This window comes from Lissotriton helveticus, chromosome 3_1 (assembly GCF_964261635.1).
Source record: "Lissotriton helveticus chromosome 3_1, aLisHel1.1, whole genome shotgun sequence".
Lineage (NCBI taxonomy): Eukaryota > Metazoa > Chordata > Amphibia > Caudata > Salamandridae > Lissotriton > Lissotriton helveticus.
The window spans coordinates 553,556,637-553,575,676 of record NC_136061.1 but is presented as its reverse complement, the minus strand read 5'-3'; the positions used below and the strand labels follow the sequence as shown (position 1 = coordinate 553,575,676).

Genomic DNA, 19,040 nt, shown 5'->3' with positions numbered 1-19,040 from the left:
AGTACAAAGTATTCAGCGTCGGGCACAGGAAGCGAAGCGTTGTGCATCTCTTCTTCCGCCATTTGACTTATTTCTGTGTGTTTTTCAGTGTCTGAAGAAGGGAAATGTCGGCTTTTAAGCACATTTTGGGTCCAGTCGCTGTGATTACTATACGCAACCCGCCTGTGAACGCATTAAGGTAAGTAGAATCACTGCCGTTTTGCGTTGAAGCTCTTGCTTCTGAGGGTTGGCGCTGCAGGGGATGGCTGTTAAATACGATGTCGCAGAATAAAAGCATGGCCGTGCACAACTAAGGTACTGTTCTCGAACCTGTAAGTTAAAGTATACAATCATTATGCTTTACCGTAGTGTCTTTTTCTTTAAAACGATCATTGACCTGTAAAGGTTAATGTGGCATCCAGCACCCGCTGTGCCAGATTAACGCAATTCTATTGGTCATTATTAGTCACTTCTGGTTTTGTTTTTGGTCGTCTTCATGAGTGGCTTGCTAATTCTGATGATGGGTTTGCTCACTCAGTGTAGAGCCGAGCACATATTTTTATTCGCCTTTATTACGTAACGTGAATGCATTTATGTAGTACATTTCCTTATGTTAGTGCTTTATTTTCTGACCATACAGTGAGTAAGCGTTGCCTCTTTCTGTTTCTGAACTGTGATGTCTAAAATAATGCGCTAACACTAACAACATTTTGCGCCCTGTTCTGAATTTGCAAGTTGTACGAAATTACTAATCGACCAGAAATTTTCACCAGTTCGATTTCTGCAGGATACTTCTTGGAGAGGGCAAACTTCCTACTTTGTCAGGGGGGCTGAGCTATTTATTGGGTAAAACCTGTGGCCTCTCGGACATCAAAAGAAGTGAAGTCACAGGACGAGATTTCGTCTGCCGTTATAAAGAACAGACCAGCTTTAAAGCCTTCAGGCAACACACCAAAGTTCATTCAGCTCCAGTGCCAAAAACATGACCCACTGAAGCTTTAAGTTGCTGTCATAAAGAGTGAAGTGAGACAGGCATCTGAAACGCTGGACAATCCTGCAAAACGGTCCACCACTGTACTTTTGACCCTGAAGCTGTGCTTGGTAATATATATATTTTTTATCAACTTTTTTTTTTTTTTTTAAAGGCCTTAGACTGAAACATGTTAATATACATGGAATGACAACCAACATCTAATACAAAAGGCAAAAGCGAAAGGCATATTTTCTGTTATTACCAGTAACTGATTAGTTAAATCACTAAGGGTGCAAACTCTTCTAAATCGCTTTGAAATCCCAATCATTTTATTTACGCTATCTGCCTGCAGCTAATTTAAAGGAAGATTGATTTTAACTTTTTTTTTTTATATAACTCTTTTTATTAACTTTGCTCATGATCTCATTCAAAATACAGCAGTGTTCGTATGACATGAAGGAGAACAACAGTGGATCATACAATCCTAGGCAAGAAAAGCGATACAATAGACTGGTTACTCTTATACCCCTTGACCACTTCCCTGTGTGGCTCGGTACTTCCTCCAGGGCCCCCATACTTTCTTCCATTTTTTGGCATAGCCCCTGGACTTGTAAATGGTTTCCTCTGCTCTCTGACACCAGTCCAGGTCCCGCAGCCATTGGTCCCACAGTGGGGGTGCCTGCGCCCCCCAGCAACTGGCTATGTTGCGTTTCGCCACCCCGGCTGCCATTGCCAGCCATATCTCATTGTAACTGGACCAGTCTGTGGTTCCTTTGATCATAAGTAATAGCCAACGGGGCTCCACCGGGACCGGCGATCCCACCACTGTTGCCATTGTACGAGCTACCCTGGTCCAGAAGGGCACTATCTCTGGACACTCCCACAGGACATGGTAAAATGATCCCTCCCCTGGCATCCCCTCAAACACAGGGGGATAGACTCTTCCCCCAGGAATACAAGTGGTTTCGAGGATAGTACACTCAGTGCGGGATTTTTAATTGTACAAGGCGGAACCTATTTAGAATCGCGATTTCACAAGGGCTTTGCAGGGCGTCCTGCCAATCCGCGTTCCTGCCAATCCTCGTCTTCCAGGACCCCGACATCTCTCTCCCACCTCTCCCGCAGGGACACCAACTGGTCAGGCATGTTATTTATGAGATTACGGTAAATCGTGGACGTGGGTTTCTCTAGAATGGGATACACGAGAAGCCTGTCTTCCATAGGGGAGTATTCCGGGATTGAGGCATCTTGTGTATGTGGGAGCGCAGGGCATGGGTAAGGCGCAGATAATGGTAGTGTTGGGAGTCGTGTAGTTGGTATTCTTTTTTAAGATAATCGAAGGATCTAGGAGCACTCCCTTTCCACACATCCCCCAAGTACTCAATTCCAATCAGCTTCCATCCCTTGAAGCCGGTTAATCTTGTCACCACCGCTAGCTGATCTCCTAGCCAAATTGGGGTCCTACCCGTCAGGGAGCCCGCCCATCCAAGGAATTTATTGGCCTCCCTCTAGCACTGAAGCACAACCCCTGGGTGTGAGGGTAGATCCCTACGCTGTCTCCGGGCATACAGCAGTGGTTCGCAGTTGCCTCCCGGCATGACATACCTATCAACTCTATAGGCTGATTCTGAACCTTCCGCGTATACCCTGTCGTTGACCACTTGCAGCTGGGACGCTCAGTAATACAGTTGGACGTCCGGGAGGGCCAGCCCCCCATCATACACCCCTCTTGTGAGCTTACGCAACACTATCCTTGGGTTGCCACCCTCCCAAAGCCGGGTCCGCAGTGCCTGGGTTATGCGCCTGAACACCCCGCCAGGGACCGGATATGGTGTGTTTTGTAGGATATATAGCAGTCGCGGCAGAACCAGCATCTTGAATAATGCAGTTCGCCCCATAAGGGAGAGAGGCAGGGATCTCCAGTGGTTCACGTCTGAACCCAGTCGCGCCAGGTGGGGCTCGAGATTTTTTGCGAAAACCCCCACTTTATCTCTGGTGATGTAAACCCCCAAGTATTTGAACCCATCACTCACGACTGAGGCAGGACACCTCGTCGAAATACGTGGGGGGGGGGCGTGAGAGGATATAGCAATGACTTGGCCCAGTTTATCTTGTATCCTGAATAGCTGCCAAACAGTTCAGAGAGATTGAGCGCCTGTGCTATTGAGTTGTAGGGTTTGGCCATATCAAGGACAATGGCATCCGCGTATAAAGACATATGCTCCTCCCATTCATCAGTAAGTGACAGGCCCCAGAAAGACCTATCCCTCCGAATCCAGTGAGCCAGCAGCTCAAGGGCCAGGTCGAAGAGGAGGGCAGACAGGGGGCACCCCTGCCTGGTACCCCTGCACAGGAGGAATACTCAAGACATCGCGCAATTCTCACCCTCGCAACCGGCTGTTCGCACAGCAGTTGAACCCAGCAACAAAACACCGGACCAAAGCCCAGTCGCTGAAGAACCATGAACAGGTTAGGCCATTTGATGCTGTCGAAGGTCATTCAGGTGTCCAGCGCCATCAATGCCATTTGAGTGCTGTCCTCGCCTTATGTCATATAAAGGACCCCATAAAGCCAATGTAGGTTGTGCTGAGTGCTCCTGTGTGGCATGAACCCTGACTGATCGACATGTATCAGGTCTGGCAGAACAGGGAGCAGTCTCGTCGCTAGGGCCTTAGCCAAAACCTTGGCCTCCACATTTAGAAGTGAAATGGGCCGGTAGGATGAGCATTGGTCAGCCGGTTTCCCCGCCTTGTGAATGACCACAATTATGGCCTCCCGCTGGTTAGGTGGGAGCATCCCAACCTCATGTGTTGTGATGAACATGTGTCTAAGAGGTTCAATAACAATGTTCGCCTGTCTCTGGTATATTTCCACTGGGAGCCCGTTAGGTCCCTGTACCTTACCAGCCTGAAGAGAGTTAAGGGCTTCCCCAAGTTCCAATCGCGTGGGTTCAGCCTCTAGGCAATCTTTTTGCTCCGCAGACAGTGTGGGCAGCACAAAGTCCCACAGGAACTCCGCACAGTCCTGTTCCGTCCCGGTGCCCACCAGGGTGTAGACCTTCTCATAGTATGACGCAAATGCCTCTGCTATATCCCTACCGGTGTGCGCCTGGATCCCCAACTCATCCCTTACATCGACCACCCAGGATCGCTCCCTATCCCGGCGTTCGAGCCACGCCAATAATTTCATACTTTTATACCTTGCGTCGTATATCCGATGTTGCATGGCAAGGGAGTAGGCCTGCGCCTCGACCTCTGCCAACAAGCGGAGTTCCTTTTGCTTGAGGGTTAATTGATGACTATGGTCTAGCGAGGGCGTCTCGCCGGCACCCCGTTCCAGGGACTCAATTTCTTTTTCTAACTGCTTGATCTGCATTGACTCTTCCTTTTTCTGGGCGCCAATCAATGCTTGGGCCAGGCCTCTCAGGACCGTCTTGGAGGCTTCCCACAAAGTTAGCTGGGAGTTGACCGAGCCCCGGTTCTCTGCAAAATACTGTTGGGAGCCCTCCCTTAGCTTATCCCTTATTGAGTTGTCTTTGAGGTGCCAGGGGTCTATCCTAGGGAAGGCCGCCCTGGTGGTCACCACACCCTTAAGGAGAACACTGACCGGGGAATGATCGGAGATTCCTCTGGCCATAATGCAAGGTTCCACAAAATCGCCCAGCTGGTCTACCCTCATGAAGAGGTTATCTAACCTAGCGAAGGATCCATGCCTAGCGGAGTAGAAGGTGTAGTGCCTATGGGCGGGGTGATGTGTGCGCCATAGGTCACTAAGACCCACTGCCGTGACAAAGCCCTGCAGTCCAAATTCCTCCCTGTTACCCTGCCTCTTGCTTGAGCGATCTAAGTCAGCATCCATGACCGCTTTGGTGTCCCGTCCCCCCCCGCCCCCCCCACCCAGTACGACAAATCCCAGGGAACATCCGCCAAGAAGGCGCCCCGTTTTGTATACGTTGGGGCATGGAGGCTGGGTGGGATGTAGCACGAAACCATGACTATTGTTCACCCCTCCCATCTGGCCGCCATACACCCAGAGTCTTCCGTCCATGTGCCTGTGATTACCATTGGCAGGGTATTGCGAACCAGGGTCCCTACTCCCCTAGAGCCAGACGTGAACCCAGAATGGGCCACCATTTTGTAGTCAAAACGATCAAGGGCCCTGCATCTGTTCCCATGTAAGTGCATCTCCTGTAGGAGAACTATGTCAGGGGAGTGCCGTTTCACGTGTTGTAACACTAGTGTCAGCTTGATTTTGTTGCCCAGTCCATTAACGTTCCACGTCCATATTTTCATTTGTGCTTGTTCACCTATTCGTGTATGGGGGCCAACACTTCCTCGGATATTTCATACCCCACTGCCTGTCTTTAAGACCGGATAACCAACCATTTGAATTAGGATAACTATGAGCTAAACATGAACTTGCCCTAGACCCAAACCCCCATCGCTCTCCCCCCTCCCTGCCTCCCTGCTAAGTGGGCCCCCAACCTCAGACCTTTCAAACTTGCAGAGTGCCTGTCGTCCCATTATCCTCAGATCAACTGAAGAAGGGAACATAGACCTACAGTTCGCAGAAAGAGACATTCATTATTACTGGAGTAAACACCACGTGAATGAATAGTTTAGAAAGACCCCTAACCCACCTCCCTGGGCCCACCTCCCTGGTTTTAACTTTTGACTGTGATCTTGGAGTGCACAAGAGAACCTGCATTTATGATCCTCTTTTTCTGGCTGCAATAAAATGTTTTCCAATAGTATGTTAGTCTACTCACTTGAGGTAACCAGAAACACCCACCACTGCCAAGTAGATCCATGTCCTTTGTGATATATTCTCCGAGTCCTGGTGGTTTATCTGAATGTATATGTATTCTATTCTCCTTGTTCCCCGTTCTGATTCTGTGCCCTGTTCTCTTTTGCCTTCTGTTTCCTTCGCAATTGTATTGCCCTATCTGTTTATTGTTTCTTCCACCCTGTTCCCCGTTTAATTCTGTGCCCTGTGCCTTTTTGCCGTCTGTTTCCTTCGCCATTCCTAAACCCGTTTTCTCGCCGCTGCGTCCCCTGCTGCACCGCCCCGTTCGCCCATTCGTCCGCTCCCTCCTCCCAGCTGCCTCCTCCCTCCCACCTCCCCTTCTTATGGTAGCTGCTGCGCCGCTGGCACGCCTAAGGCAACCCCCTCTGTGCCTGGACCGCGCTCAGAGCCAGAACCACTGCCCTCCCGTGAACGCCATGACACCTGCCTGCCCTAAGATTCCAGCACCCTCCACGCACTTCATGCCGGACGATCACACACCTGCTGCCTGGCCGCACCGATGCGGACCCAAGGGACCTTCTCCTGCCGGACCTGCAACTTCACCAGCATCCGACCCGCCAACCCACCTACTGGGAAAGAACCCAACGAACTTAGATGCATTCTTCTCAACACCTGCTCCGCCCGCAAACACGCCGTTGAACTCTTCGACCTACTCGTCTCCACCTCCCCAGACGTCGCCTCCTGACGGTGACCTGGCTGAACCCCTCCTCGGCACCCGACATCGCCTTAGCCATCCCGGACGGCTACAAGATGTCCCGCAGGGACCGCACCAATGGAGTAGGAGGAGGAATCGCCATTGTAGACAGGAACACTCTCAGAGTCTCAACCAACACAGACGACACCCTCAGCACTGCCGAACACCTGTACTTCCAGATCCACACTGATCCCAACACCACCCTCCGAGGAACCCTCGTCTACAGAACCCCCGGACCCTGACCACAGTTCAGTGACTCCATCGCCGACTTCGTCAGTACACACGCCGTCACCTCCACAGCCTACATCCTCCTCCGAGACCTGAACTTCCACCTCGAGAACAACAACGACACCAACTCCACCACCCTGATCAACAACCTCAGACTCAAACAACTCGTCACAACACCGACCCACTCTGCCGGCCACACGCTTTACCCCATCATCTACGCAAGCTCCCACGTCTCCTTCAACCACACTACCGAACTCCACTGGACCGACCATTGCTGCATCCACTTCACCTTCCAGAAACCCAACACGCACCACCGCACTCAACAGATCCCCCGCTGCTGCTGGAGAAAAGTCACCGAAGACCAGCTAACCACCACCGTTGCCCAGAGCCCACACGCCGACCCCACCGACCCCGACACCGCCGGCCACAACCTCAGACAGTGGATCTACGACTGCGCCAACACCCTCGCCCCGTTCAAGAAACCCTCCAACAGTCACCCCAGCAAGAAAGCCAGCTCATTCACTGAAGACCTCCAGGCCTCCAAGCAAACCTGCCGAAAACTTGAGAAGAAATGGCACCGTGAACGGACACCGGACAGCCACGCAGTCCACAAGAACGCCACCTGCAGACACCATCACCTCATCAGATCCGCCAAAAGGGCCTCCTTCAAAGACCACCTAGACAACAACACACACAACAGCAAAGAGCTCTTCAACATCGTGTAGAAACTCTCCCACCCTCGCAAGACCTGTGCTACTCCCTTGCCACCTTCTTCCATAGCAAGATCGCAGACATCCATGACAGCTTCAACGCCACGACTGCCCTGACTACCACTGAGATCTCCGCCCCCAAGTCCACCATCAGCAACAACCCCCTGCTCTCCTGGACTAACATAAATGACGACGACACCATCAGAATCATGAACACCATCCACTCTGGATCTCAGTCAGACCCTTGCCCACACCACATCTTAAACCAAGCCAGCACCACCATTGCACCCCATCTCCGGAAAGCCATCAGTATCTCCTTTGAGACAGTGATCTTCCCAGAGAGCTGGAAGCACGCCGAGATCAACGCCTTACTCAAAAAACCCAAGGCCGACCCCAAGGACCTCAAGAACTTCCTGGCCATCTCCCTGCTCTCGTTCCTGTCGAAGGTCATCGAGAAGTCTGTCAACAGACAACTGACCCGCTACCTTGAGGAAAACAGCATCCTGGACCCGTCCCAGTCCGGGTTCCACAGCAACCACAGCACCGAAACTGCCCTCATCGCCGCCACAGATGACATCAGAGCCCTGCTAGACAACGGAGAAACCGCGGCCCTCATCCTCCTGGACCTGTCAGCCGTCTTCGACAAGGTCTGCCACCGCACCCTACGTACTCGGCTCCACGACACTGGGATCCAAGAGAAGGCCCTGGACTGGACCACCTCATTCCTCTCCGGTAGAACCCAGAGCGTCCGCCTCCCCCTTTCCACGCCGAAGCCACCAAGATCTGTGGCATACCCCAGGGCTCATCCCAACACTGTTCAACATCTACATGGCACCGCTCGTCCACGTCGCCAGACTGCACGACCTCAACATCATCTCCTACGCAGATGACACCCAGCTGATCCTCTCCCTCCCCAAGGACCTGCACACCGCCAAAACCAACCTCCACAATGAAGTACTGGGTTTTTCAGAACCCAGCGGTGCCAGGGAACACACCCTAAGACTTCGAGTTCTTCCTGTTTCAGACTACAGAAACACAGAGTCTTCTTGGTGAAGTCAAAGATCGAATTTATTGGCTGCAGCCAGTAACAGGTATCCTAGAAGTACAACACAGTGTATATTCTCAGGAGACTGCTCAACTTACAAAGCCAGCCTTCCCTTTTTATACAAAATATTATGCTTTAGGCAAAACATTCCTTATTTTACAGTTGACCATTCACATATTTTCACTACAAAGGAAAAGCAGATTCATGATGACAAGCCCATATTTCAGTTTGTCCAGCCCACAATCAATTACCCGGCAAGGCCCAACATTTTCATCAGATATCGGCGGACCCCTAATAAAATCGGGCACCTCCTCCTCGTAAAGCAAGTCATAAAGCAAAAGACAGAGACAGGTGTGTGTAAGATTAGGCATGGTTTGTATGCGATGAAAGGTTTATGGTATGTTGTGCCTTGATACTAATCTCGATCGGCCACTGGGAGAGGAAATGGCTGAACAGGTTTGGCTTCAGGCAGTGGAGTCAGCTTGCCCAGGTCACAGAGAAGTCGAAAAAGGTGTACGTGTCCTTCAGATTCGTTTTTGGCCTTAGTCCTCGGCCTATGTGAGGGCAATCACAAAATGGCTGCCGTACACAAAATGGAACCCGAGGGTTCAGGACGGAATCTCTGTTTTGAGGGTGATCGAATGACTCGAATACGACGAAAATACTCGTGCATAGTATACTCGTCATTCTCGGTCTATTGATACTAAAATCGTGATGATACGACGATGTTTATGACACGGGTCCAGAATTTTCAGTACCACAGACCCTCCTTTTGCCCTTACATAGGCAATAACCTATACTCACGCTAATCTGAGTCGAGGTCTATATTCATAAAGTCGTTGAGATGTTGCTGTAGCATCATCCTATTACTTAGCTCGTCCCTCGATACAGGTTTCCTTACACACAATGTAGCACAGAGGCCACATATAGTAGGAGCACACTGTACGCACAGACAGAACAGGAAAAGAATGGCTAAGATCATCCCAATGACCATCAGAATCTTCCATCCCCAGGCGGATAACAGTTCCCAGAACCACCCCATCAACGACCAATCTCCTTTATCCACATGAATAGATTCGGAGATCTTATGTAGTTTGGAAATGGCCTGGTACACTGTTGGAGCGTTATCTGGAATGAAAACACAGCAACTGGATTGGATCACTTTACATACCCCACCTCGGTCTGCAAGTATGACATCTAACGCAACTCTGTTCTGAAGAGTCATAAGACGATCCAACTGGAGCTCAGCAGTCAAGTTACTAAGGGCACCGGCAGTTTCAACTACAGTGGACTCGACCACCCTTGTCAATTGCCTTATGTTCCTGCTGTTAACCATGGGTCCCCAAAACGGCAGAAAACCTTTCACGAAGTCTCCAAATTCTTGTCCTGTAGTGTCTTCTTTACTGAAGACACCTCTAACTATCCTTGTCTTATGGTAATCTGCCGTGGCTGTGTAAGTGGGAGGCAACAGGAACGAAACAAAACATGTGCCCGAAAAGTCAGGGGGCAACCATGTATAGGCTCTATCATGGCAGATGAAATAGGTACCCTTAGCTGCTAGGAACGAAGGGGAAGTCTGGGACGCAAAGACATACGTCTCATTGCAAATACTCTTCCCTAGCTGAGCTCTGGGATTCTTGCCATTACCTTGCAGACATAGATGACCCTGATGGGGTACAATCCAAATTGGGGAGGATCTTTTTGCTCGCTGGTTCTCACTCAGAGTGACTCCATATCCGGTCACGTTCCATCCAATGTACGCTAGTGTCTCATCTCTCGGGATAGTTTCATAGGAAATAGCTTCCCTAATCATATCTACTATACCCTTAACTAGAGCACTATTCTTCGGATTATCTTTCACAGAACGTAGGGGGTGGACTTCATGAGCGTAGATTAACATTGTTCTGTATGCCCACACAGAACCATTATGGCTGAATGGCAGGACCAGATAAGGGATACCTTTGTCCGTAGTGTGAGGCATAAGACCACACACCCAACAGTTAGTCGTGTTTATTACTAGTTGGTGTTGGTGCAAAAGCTGAACGAAGGAGTTATTAACGAACTCTAACCTTCTAGCGGACTCATGTTCAGGCAGAGGATGAAAAGAGTGCGAGGAAATAGTGGAAAGAGGTGTGGGCGGTGTAGTGGGTGCAAATGTCACTCGAAAAGAGAATAAGACATATCCTATTAAAAACATCATTACACTAAACAACATGAAAATGCATAATATCAAAAAACGTTTCTTGGTCATCATTCTGCAAATTTTAGCTTTAAAGTTTATTTCTTTGGCAGGTCTCTCCATCTCGAAAAACTCCATCCTCTCTAATTGCTGCTCGCGGTGGTAGGGTGTTCTATGCTAAAGAATGCTTCTGTCAGTCCAGGGCAACTCCCTTAGACCAACCAGAACTGTCGACCTAACGTCTTCGGCCGCACTCCAAAGACTTCGGCAACCGCGACCCTACAGCTGAACCCGGATGGCGGTTCGAAAAACAAAAATACAGAAATTTCTCAGATGAGAGAGCTGCACGTTCTAAAAAAATAGCAAAAATTCTTTTTATTTGTCCATAGTTCTCGGCCTTAGGTTATAACGTCTTTTTCCAGGTAATGTCTGGTCTTGAAACAAAAGTTCAGGTTCTGTAGTGTCCAATCGAATTGACGGTGGCACAGCTTCTTGCAAAAGATTGTCACTTTCACGTTCAGAATTCGTTCCTTTTACACGTGCATCACTGAAAGGCAGAAAACGAGGCACAGTCTCAGTTTCAGAGTCAGCGATACCCTCCTGGACCCACCGGTCGTACGGCAGAGGCAAAGGGACCCTCTTGCAGTGTACACCGTGGATCCAGTTCTTCTTTCCTTCCACTCGAACGGCTGACCTCGTTGACAAAAGGACCAGGTGGGGGCCTGTCCAACGGGGCTGATCGTTTTTCGTCCGCTGGAAATTTCTCACCAAGACCCAGGAGCCAGGATCGATGATGTGGCCTGGATCTGCAGAAACCTGAGGCAGAGTATCGTGAACCTGTTGGTGTAAAACACGCAATTTAGCCGTCAATTCATCCAAATAATCAAGCAGTACAGGGTGTTCGATTTCACTGAATTTTGTCAGCCTTGGCACTCCCATATGTTGGCCGGACGGCCGAACACTATTTCATAAGGACTAAGTCCCACTCGCGAATGCACAGTCATTCTTGTTGATAGGAGTGCTAAGGGCAGAGCGTCAGGCCATTTAAGACCAGAGCTCGCTTGAATCTTGGCCAATTTCAGTTCAGTGTGCCATTGTAGCATTCTACTAGTCCAGCTGATTGGGGGTGATTTGCAGCATGGAATTTTTGCTGGATACCTAGCCCTTCAAATACTTTCTTCATCACTCGACCCACAAATTCACTCCCATTATCACTCCAGACCATTCTCGGCATTCCAAACCTAGGGACGAATTCTTTGACAAGGGCTTTAGCTGTGGATAAAGCAGTGTTGTCTTTAAGGGGATATGCTTCTACCCATCTTGAAAAGGCACAAACAACGAGTACGTATTTCAAATTGTTGCACCTTTCCATGTGGATGAAATCTAGCTGCAAAAACTCGAACGGATACGTAGGAGGTGCAAAATGACCAGCTGGAGTTGGGGTTCCCCTACCAGGATTGTATTTCAGACACACCATGCAATTCTTGACCACATTCTCAGCACACTTAGGAATTCCAGCATTTTGCCATACTGGAGCCAACAACTTACAAATCCCTTTCACACTAATGTGAGCCATTCAATGGGCCATTGTAACCACTGCAAGCACATACGCATCGGGTAGCAACCATGGCTGATGCTCTGACAATTCAACCCAACAACCATTTGTATCCAATTTACCCGTACTTTCTCTCCACACACTCAACTCTGTAGCTTCAGCTTGAATAGACTTCACACTCTCTATCGTATCTTCACACATTCCAACGTCACCAACCCATCTTGCAGGGCCTGCAACATACATTCGACTCATCACATCCCTTGCTGTTTCTTTTGCAATTTCATCAGCAAATGCATTGCCACGACCAACATCATCAGTAACCTTCTTGTGTGCACTGCATTTCACAATCGCGACTTGCAACGGCAGGGTCAGTGCCTCAAGAAGCTCATTCACCAACTGACCATGCTGTATCTTGGTTCCATGTGAAGTCAGGAACCCACGCTCTTTCCACAATCGTCCAAAACTATGAGCCACACCAAACGCATACTGACTTGTCAGTATATATGGTAACTTTCATTCCTTTTGATAACACACACGCTCTCGTAAGTGCAATCAACTCTGCTGCTTGAGCTGAATTATGTGGGATACGTGCAGCTTCAACAATCGTATGCAAAGTCGTAACAGCATATGCCGCAGTCGTATCACCATTCGGAAGCTTGAAGCATGAACCATCCACCCATAAGGTACCATCACACTTCACAAGAGGAGTGTCCTTCAGATCTACTCTCCCTTTCGTTTCTTCTTCTGTCCTGAGAAAACAATCATGCTGTTCAGAGGCATCTGTCTCTGTTACAATCAGCAACAACGTAGCTGGATTCAACGTGTTGCATCTCTTTATGTGCACATGACTCGCTAACAGTGTTAACTCGTAACCTGACAATCGAGCACTAGTTAAGTGCTGTGTCTTGGTCCTGTTTAACAAAGTGTCCACTGCATGTGGAACCATTACCACTAGCGTATTATTCATCACCAAACCAGCAGACTGCCTAATAGAAAGAGCTGCCGCCGCTGTGGCTCTCAAGCAACTCGGCAATGCTCTAGCTACCGGGTCCAAAGTCGACGAAAAATACGCGCATGGACGCTGCTTGTCTCCAAAAGACTGTGTGAACACTGACAAAGCACAACCTTCTTTCTCATGGACATACAGTGTAAAGGGCTTCCCATAGTCAGGGGTACCCAACACAGGAGCCGAACACAATGCATCACGCAATTCAGAAAAACTTTTCTGACAATCTTCAGGCCACGGAAGGGGATTAGGTGTATCTTTACAGGTCAATGCTACCAAAGGTTTGGCCAGCAAAGAAAAATTCGGTATCCATTGTCTGCAATATGATGTTATACCCAAGAAAGCACGTACTTCTCTCTGTGTCTTTGGCACACTCAATTTTGCAATTGCTTGCTGGGACAGTTTCCTTCCCTCCTTCGATAAGAGATGACCTAAGTAGGTCACTTCTTGTCGACAATATTGCAATTTTGAAAGAGACACTTTGTGATGTAAATCAGACAAATGACGTAACAACGACAACGTGGCTTCTTTACAGATTTCCTCAGTATCTGCAGCGACGAGTAAATCGTCGACGTACTGAATAAGGGTAGCGCCATCAGGTAAAACAATCGTATCAAGCTGTGTTTTTAATGCCTGACTATATATCGATGGACTTTCACAGTAGCCTTGGGGAGCGCGTTTGAAGCGGAAGCTTCGGCCATCTAAACTGAATCCGAAAATATCCCTACTCTCCTCGGCAATCGGGATGCTGAAGAAAGCATTCTTCAAGTCAATCACCGAGAACCAAGTCGCGGAAGCTGGAATCATAGTCAATAGGGCAGTGATATCAGGAACAACTGGGAATTGAGGCACAGCGATTTTGTTCTCCTCTCTAAGATCAATGACAAACCTGTAAACAGGTGGCTGAGAAGGGTCAGTACGTTTCAAAACAGGCAGAACAGGACTATTGCAAACGTTGCCTCTTGTCTCTTCAATTACATCTTTTTCAATCAAATCATAAATGATCGCTAGCAATGCTCTTTCACCTTCACTAGAGATTTTATATTGGGGAATGCGTGGCATTTTAACATTGGCTTTCAATGTCACAACATATGGCGGTATTTCCAAAAGACCTACATCATTAGGACCAGTAGCCCAAAGAATATCAGGGAGAGACGACAATTCTGTCGGAAGTTTATCCTTTGACAAGTACATTGAGGATACCACTTTCTTACCCAATGTAAGTTGTACTCCCGAGGGAGAACAATACAATGTCGCGTACAACCTTTTCAACAGCTCTAATCCTAACAAGTTCTCACCACAACCTGTTGTCAGAATAAGGGGTGCTTCGAGTTCAGAAGGTCCAACAGAAAGGGACATAGGACTAGAAATCGGGTTCCTAACCGGGGCGCCAAAAAAACCTACTGAAACATTCGTCTCGCCAGACAAAGGTGCGCCAGGGAGTTTAGAGTGCATAATAGAACTCTTTGTAGCACCAGTATCCAACAGAAAAGGTTCTGACACACCTGATGTAATCACCTCAACATAAGGTCCACTCTGATCTACTGGAACTGAAACAACTCCCTCTCTTTGTCTATGGCTGTCCTAGCAATCATCACCTTCCATATTCTCATCTTCCGCATAGTAGTCATCAGCATAGTACTGAGTTGTCCTAACAGACGCGTTATTCTGCTGATCAAAACTATTCATTGAATTTTGAGGCGAAAAGGGACGCGAGTTCCAGGGGAAATTTCCACGTCCTCTACCTCTAGGTGCTTGTGGGACACCTCGACCTCTTGTGCTAGAAACACCATTCATACGTTGTGACAAAACAGGGCAGCTACTTTTGAAATGACCTTCTTGTTTGCAATATGCACACTGATTAGGACCTACAGGAAAACGTGGTTGAGAAGGCTCGAACCTTTGCGAGTTTCTCTGAAACTGCTGAGGTTGCTGGTAATCATGCTGACCACCACGAGGCGGATACGCCTGCTGTAAAAGCACCTTCGTCTTTAATTCTCTAGTTTTCTTGTCTGCTCTATCCTTCTCATCTTTATCCCTATTTTCGTAGTACTGTGCAGTAGCCAATATCTGTGCTGAAGAGGAAATGGCCCAAGAACTCTCTGAATCTTTCAATTTCTTACACAACTCGGGAAGCAAATTATGTAAAAACTTGTCAACGAATAGCCGTTGGCCACCTTCTGTGCTCATGTCTTGACCACTGTGGTCGATAAACGTTTCTTCAAACCTAGTGAAGAAATCAGACACGGTTTCCTCTTTCTTCTGCTTACATGCAGACAATTTATCCCAATTTACACGCATCGCTGGCATTAAAGTCTTCATGTAAGTAACGATCCTACCAGGGAGTTCTGCAACTAAAGGCTCAGGTTTAGCGCCACCAACCTGTCTGTCATTCGCAGCACTAATATTAGTCCATGTGTCGCCTAGCTCTTGCGCATGATCTGCATGACGAATCAAACCCCATAAAGGCTGTGGAACAACATTCCCAAACAACATGTCAATATCGGCTAGATTCATAATGCATGAATCTGCGGTCTGTGATAATTCCTTATAATACCCTGCAGGGTTTTTACGGGGGTCAGGTAAAGTCTGCTTAAGAGCCAAGACTTCAGCCCGCTTCCATGGAACATGTACCCAAACATGCTGAAAATGAGGCTGAACAGGTGGATTAGCTGCTAGATCCCCTTCTTTCCAAACTGGGGGAACTTCTCTCATCAGATATTGTCGCGCTTTTCTCCTAGCAGAGGGATCAGGTTCAAACAACGATCGAGAGATAGCCTCACTCCTAAATGACAATAATGTCGCAACTGCCCTCTCAACATCGGAACCCACAATCGTTCCCTTTGCAAACTCGAACCGTACACGGCACACCTCAGGCGGATTGGATTCCAAATCATTATCCTCCAATTCCCCACAAAGAAAAGCACACATTTTCTCAAAAACATATCTCTGCTTCGATGCTTCCCATTGATGGAAGACATCCATAACAGACTCTAACTCATATCTTGTAGGATCAGTAACCCATTTATGTGCTAAATGATCCAACGTTTCCCGCTCCCTAGAGTCAGGCAGTTGACTACGCAACTGTTTGCGCGTTGACACAGGGGTCATACTTGCTGCTCCGAAGAGAGGATATAGAAGACTAGTAACAGTATCAGTCATTCTCTGGCGAACAGAGGGAGAAGTTGATGAAAGGACAGGAGGAAAAGCAGAGTGAGGCAAGGCAGACGCAGAGGCAGTATCAGAAGGAATACCGGGAATGGTAGTCGGTATAGTAGGCAAAGTCGTAGGAAGTAAAGGCGAAGCAGATGGCAAGGTCGGCGGCCCTTGAGGAGGCTGCGCCGGAGGAGTAGAAGCCAACTGAAGAGGAGCTGGCGGCTGTGGAAGAACCTGAAGCAAAACAACTGGGGGTTGCACAACTAAAGGTTGCGAAGGTGCTGTAGCACTCTGTGCATAGGGGGGTGGCGAACTCAACAAATGAGACATTAAAGGGTCTTTTCCTAGTTCTTTTGCTGCATCTTGCTGAAGAGGCGGCAAAACTGGATAACATTTGTCAATCGCCATTTTACGTTGCCTGTTCAACTGCTCACTCGCTTGTTCTTCTTCGTTGTCTTTAAACTGTATAGCAGCTTGCATTATTGAGATCCCCTTTTCTCTTTTATTTCTTTTTGCTAATTTAATTTCTTTCTGTTTGGCTTCCTTTCGCCATAGGCGAAAAGAGTCAAACATTGCCGGCCGGGCTTTCTTCTTAAAAAGTATAACCTCTAGATTATCTAGAATTTCCGTATCAAAACTACCATATTGGGGCCATTTGAGGACACCGTCCTTCCTTGTGTACCTAATCCATACTTCATTATACGCGATAGGGCCCACGCCGTGTTTCACGTACAGCTCATAGGTTGGAGTTCCAATTGGAGGAACCGGACACGAGTCCTCCAATTGGGAATCCCTATTACAACCAAGACAAAACAAATTTCCAAGTCTGCTAAGACCAGACATCTTCGCTCACTAGTCTAGCTTCAAACTTCAAAGGATTATCGAATACGATAGTCTCGTGAATACACGAGTCACTCGGCTTTGGTACTTGCAAGTTCCAAATCAAAGATCCCAAGGGGATACCCAAACTAAGAACCAAACTAAGGACTGGGAGACGCTCCACTTATACTTAACTGAGGTATCGATGACGTCACCAGAAGACTCGTCTATCGTTTCGCTCTCCAAATCATCAAGGGTCCAAAACAGGGCGATAGTCAGGGCAGCAGTCCTTTGTAGCCGCCGGGAAGCGGGGAACCTCGCAGCAAACACTTTCGGACCACGACGACATACAGGGATCGATGAAGTGGTTGGCCTTCCTCCAGAATTTTCACACGAAGCTCCTCACAAACCTCTGGCTTGGACCGGTACCGCTGAAATCGCCCCACGTTGGACGCCAACTGAAGTACTGGGTTTTTCAGAACCCAGCGGTGCCAGGGAACACACCCTAAGACTTCGAGTTCTTCCTGTTTCAGACTACAGAAACACAGAGTCTTCTTGGTGAAGTCAAAGATCGAATTTATTGGCTGCAGCCAGTAACAGGTATCCTAGAAGTACAACACGGTGTATATTCGCAGGAGACTGCTCAACTTACAAAGCCAGCCTTCCCTTTTTATACAAAATATTATGCTTTAGGCAAAACATTCCTTATTTTACAGTTGACCATTCACATATTTTCACTACAAAGGAAAAGCAGAGTCATGATGACAAGCCCATATTTCAGTTTGTCCAGCCCACAATCAATTACCCGGCAAGGCCCAACATTTTCATCAGATATCGGCGGACCCCTAATAAAATCGGGCACCTCCTCCTCGTAAAGCAAGTCATAAAGCAAAAGACAGAGACAGGTGTGTGTAAGATTAGGCATGGTTTGTATGCGATGAAAGGTTTATGGTATGTTGTGCCTTGATACTAATCTCGATCGGCCACTGGGAGCGGAACTGGCCGAACAGGTTTGGCTTCAGGCAGTGGAGTCAGCTTGCCCAGGTCACAGAGAAGTCGAAAAAGGTGTACGTGTCCTTCAGATTCGTTTTTGGCCTTAGTCCTCGGCCTATGTGAGGGCAATCACAAAATGGCTGCCGTACACAAAATGGAACCCGAGGGTTCAGGACGGAATCTCTGTTTAGAGGGTGATCAAATGACTCGAATACGACGAAAATACTCGTGCATAGTATACTCGTCATTCTCGGTCTATTGATACTAAAATCGTCATGATACGACGATGTTTATGACACGGGTCCAGAATTTTCAGTACCACAACAAAGGCATGAAAGCCGTCGCTGAGTGGATGAAGACCAGCTGACTGAAGCTGAACTCGGACAAGACGGAAGTCCTCATCCTCAGCTCCACCCCCTCAGCCTGGGACGACTCCTGGTGGCGGACCGCACTGGGAACAGCTCCAACACCCACCAACCACGCACGTAACCTAGGGTTCATCCTCTACTCTACCCTCTCAATGACAAAGCAGGCCAACGCCGTCTCGTCCTCCTGCTTCAACACCCTCCGCATGCTTCGAAAGATCTACAGGTGGATCCCCAACGAAACAAGAACAGTTACACAGGCCCTCGTCAGCAGCAGGTTGGACTACGGAAACACCGTCTTCGCAGGAGCCTCGGCCAAACTCCTGAAACGACTTCAACGCATTCAGAACGCCTCTGCACGCCTGATCCTCGCCATCCCTCCCTGCAGCCACATCACACCCCACCTAAGATACCTGCATTGGCTCCCCGTCAACAAGAGGATCACCTTCGAACTCCTGATCCATGCACATTAGGCACTCCACAACACCGGACCAGCATACCTTAACAGACGACTCCGCTTCTACACACCCAA

The 19,040-nt window shown here is 48.4% G+C and overlaps 1 protein-coding gene across 1 annotated transcript in view; it reads left to right on the top strand.

The window, feature by feature from the left end:
* Window positions 1-19,040, top strand: part of LOC144822681 (peroxisomal bifunctional enzyme-like) — a 499,488-nt gene continuing 480,448 nt past the window's right edge. Inside the window, exon 1 of the mRNA XM_078680454.1 lies at window positions 1-178. Within this exon, the coding sequence (XP_078536580.1) occupies window positions 105-178 (74 nt within the window). The 5' untranslated portion in view covers window positions 1-104. The remainder of the gene's footprint in view (window positions 179-19,040) is intronic.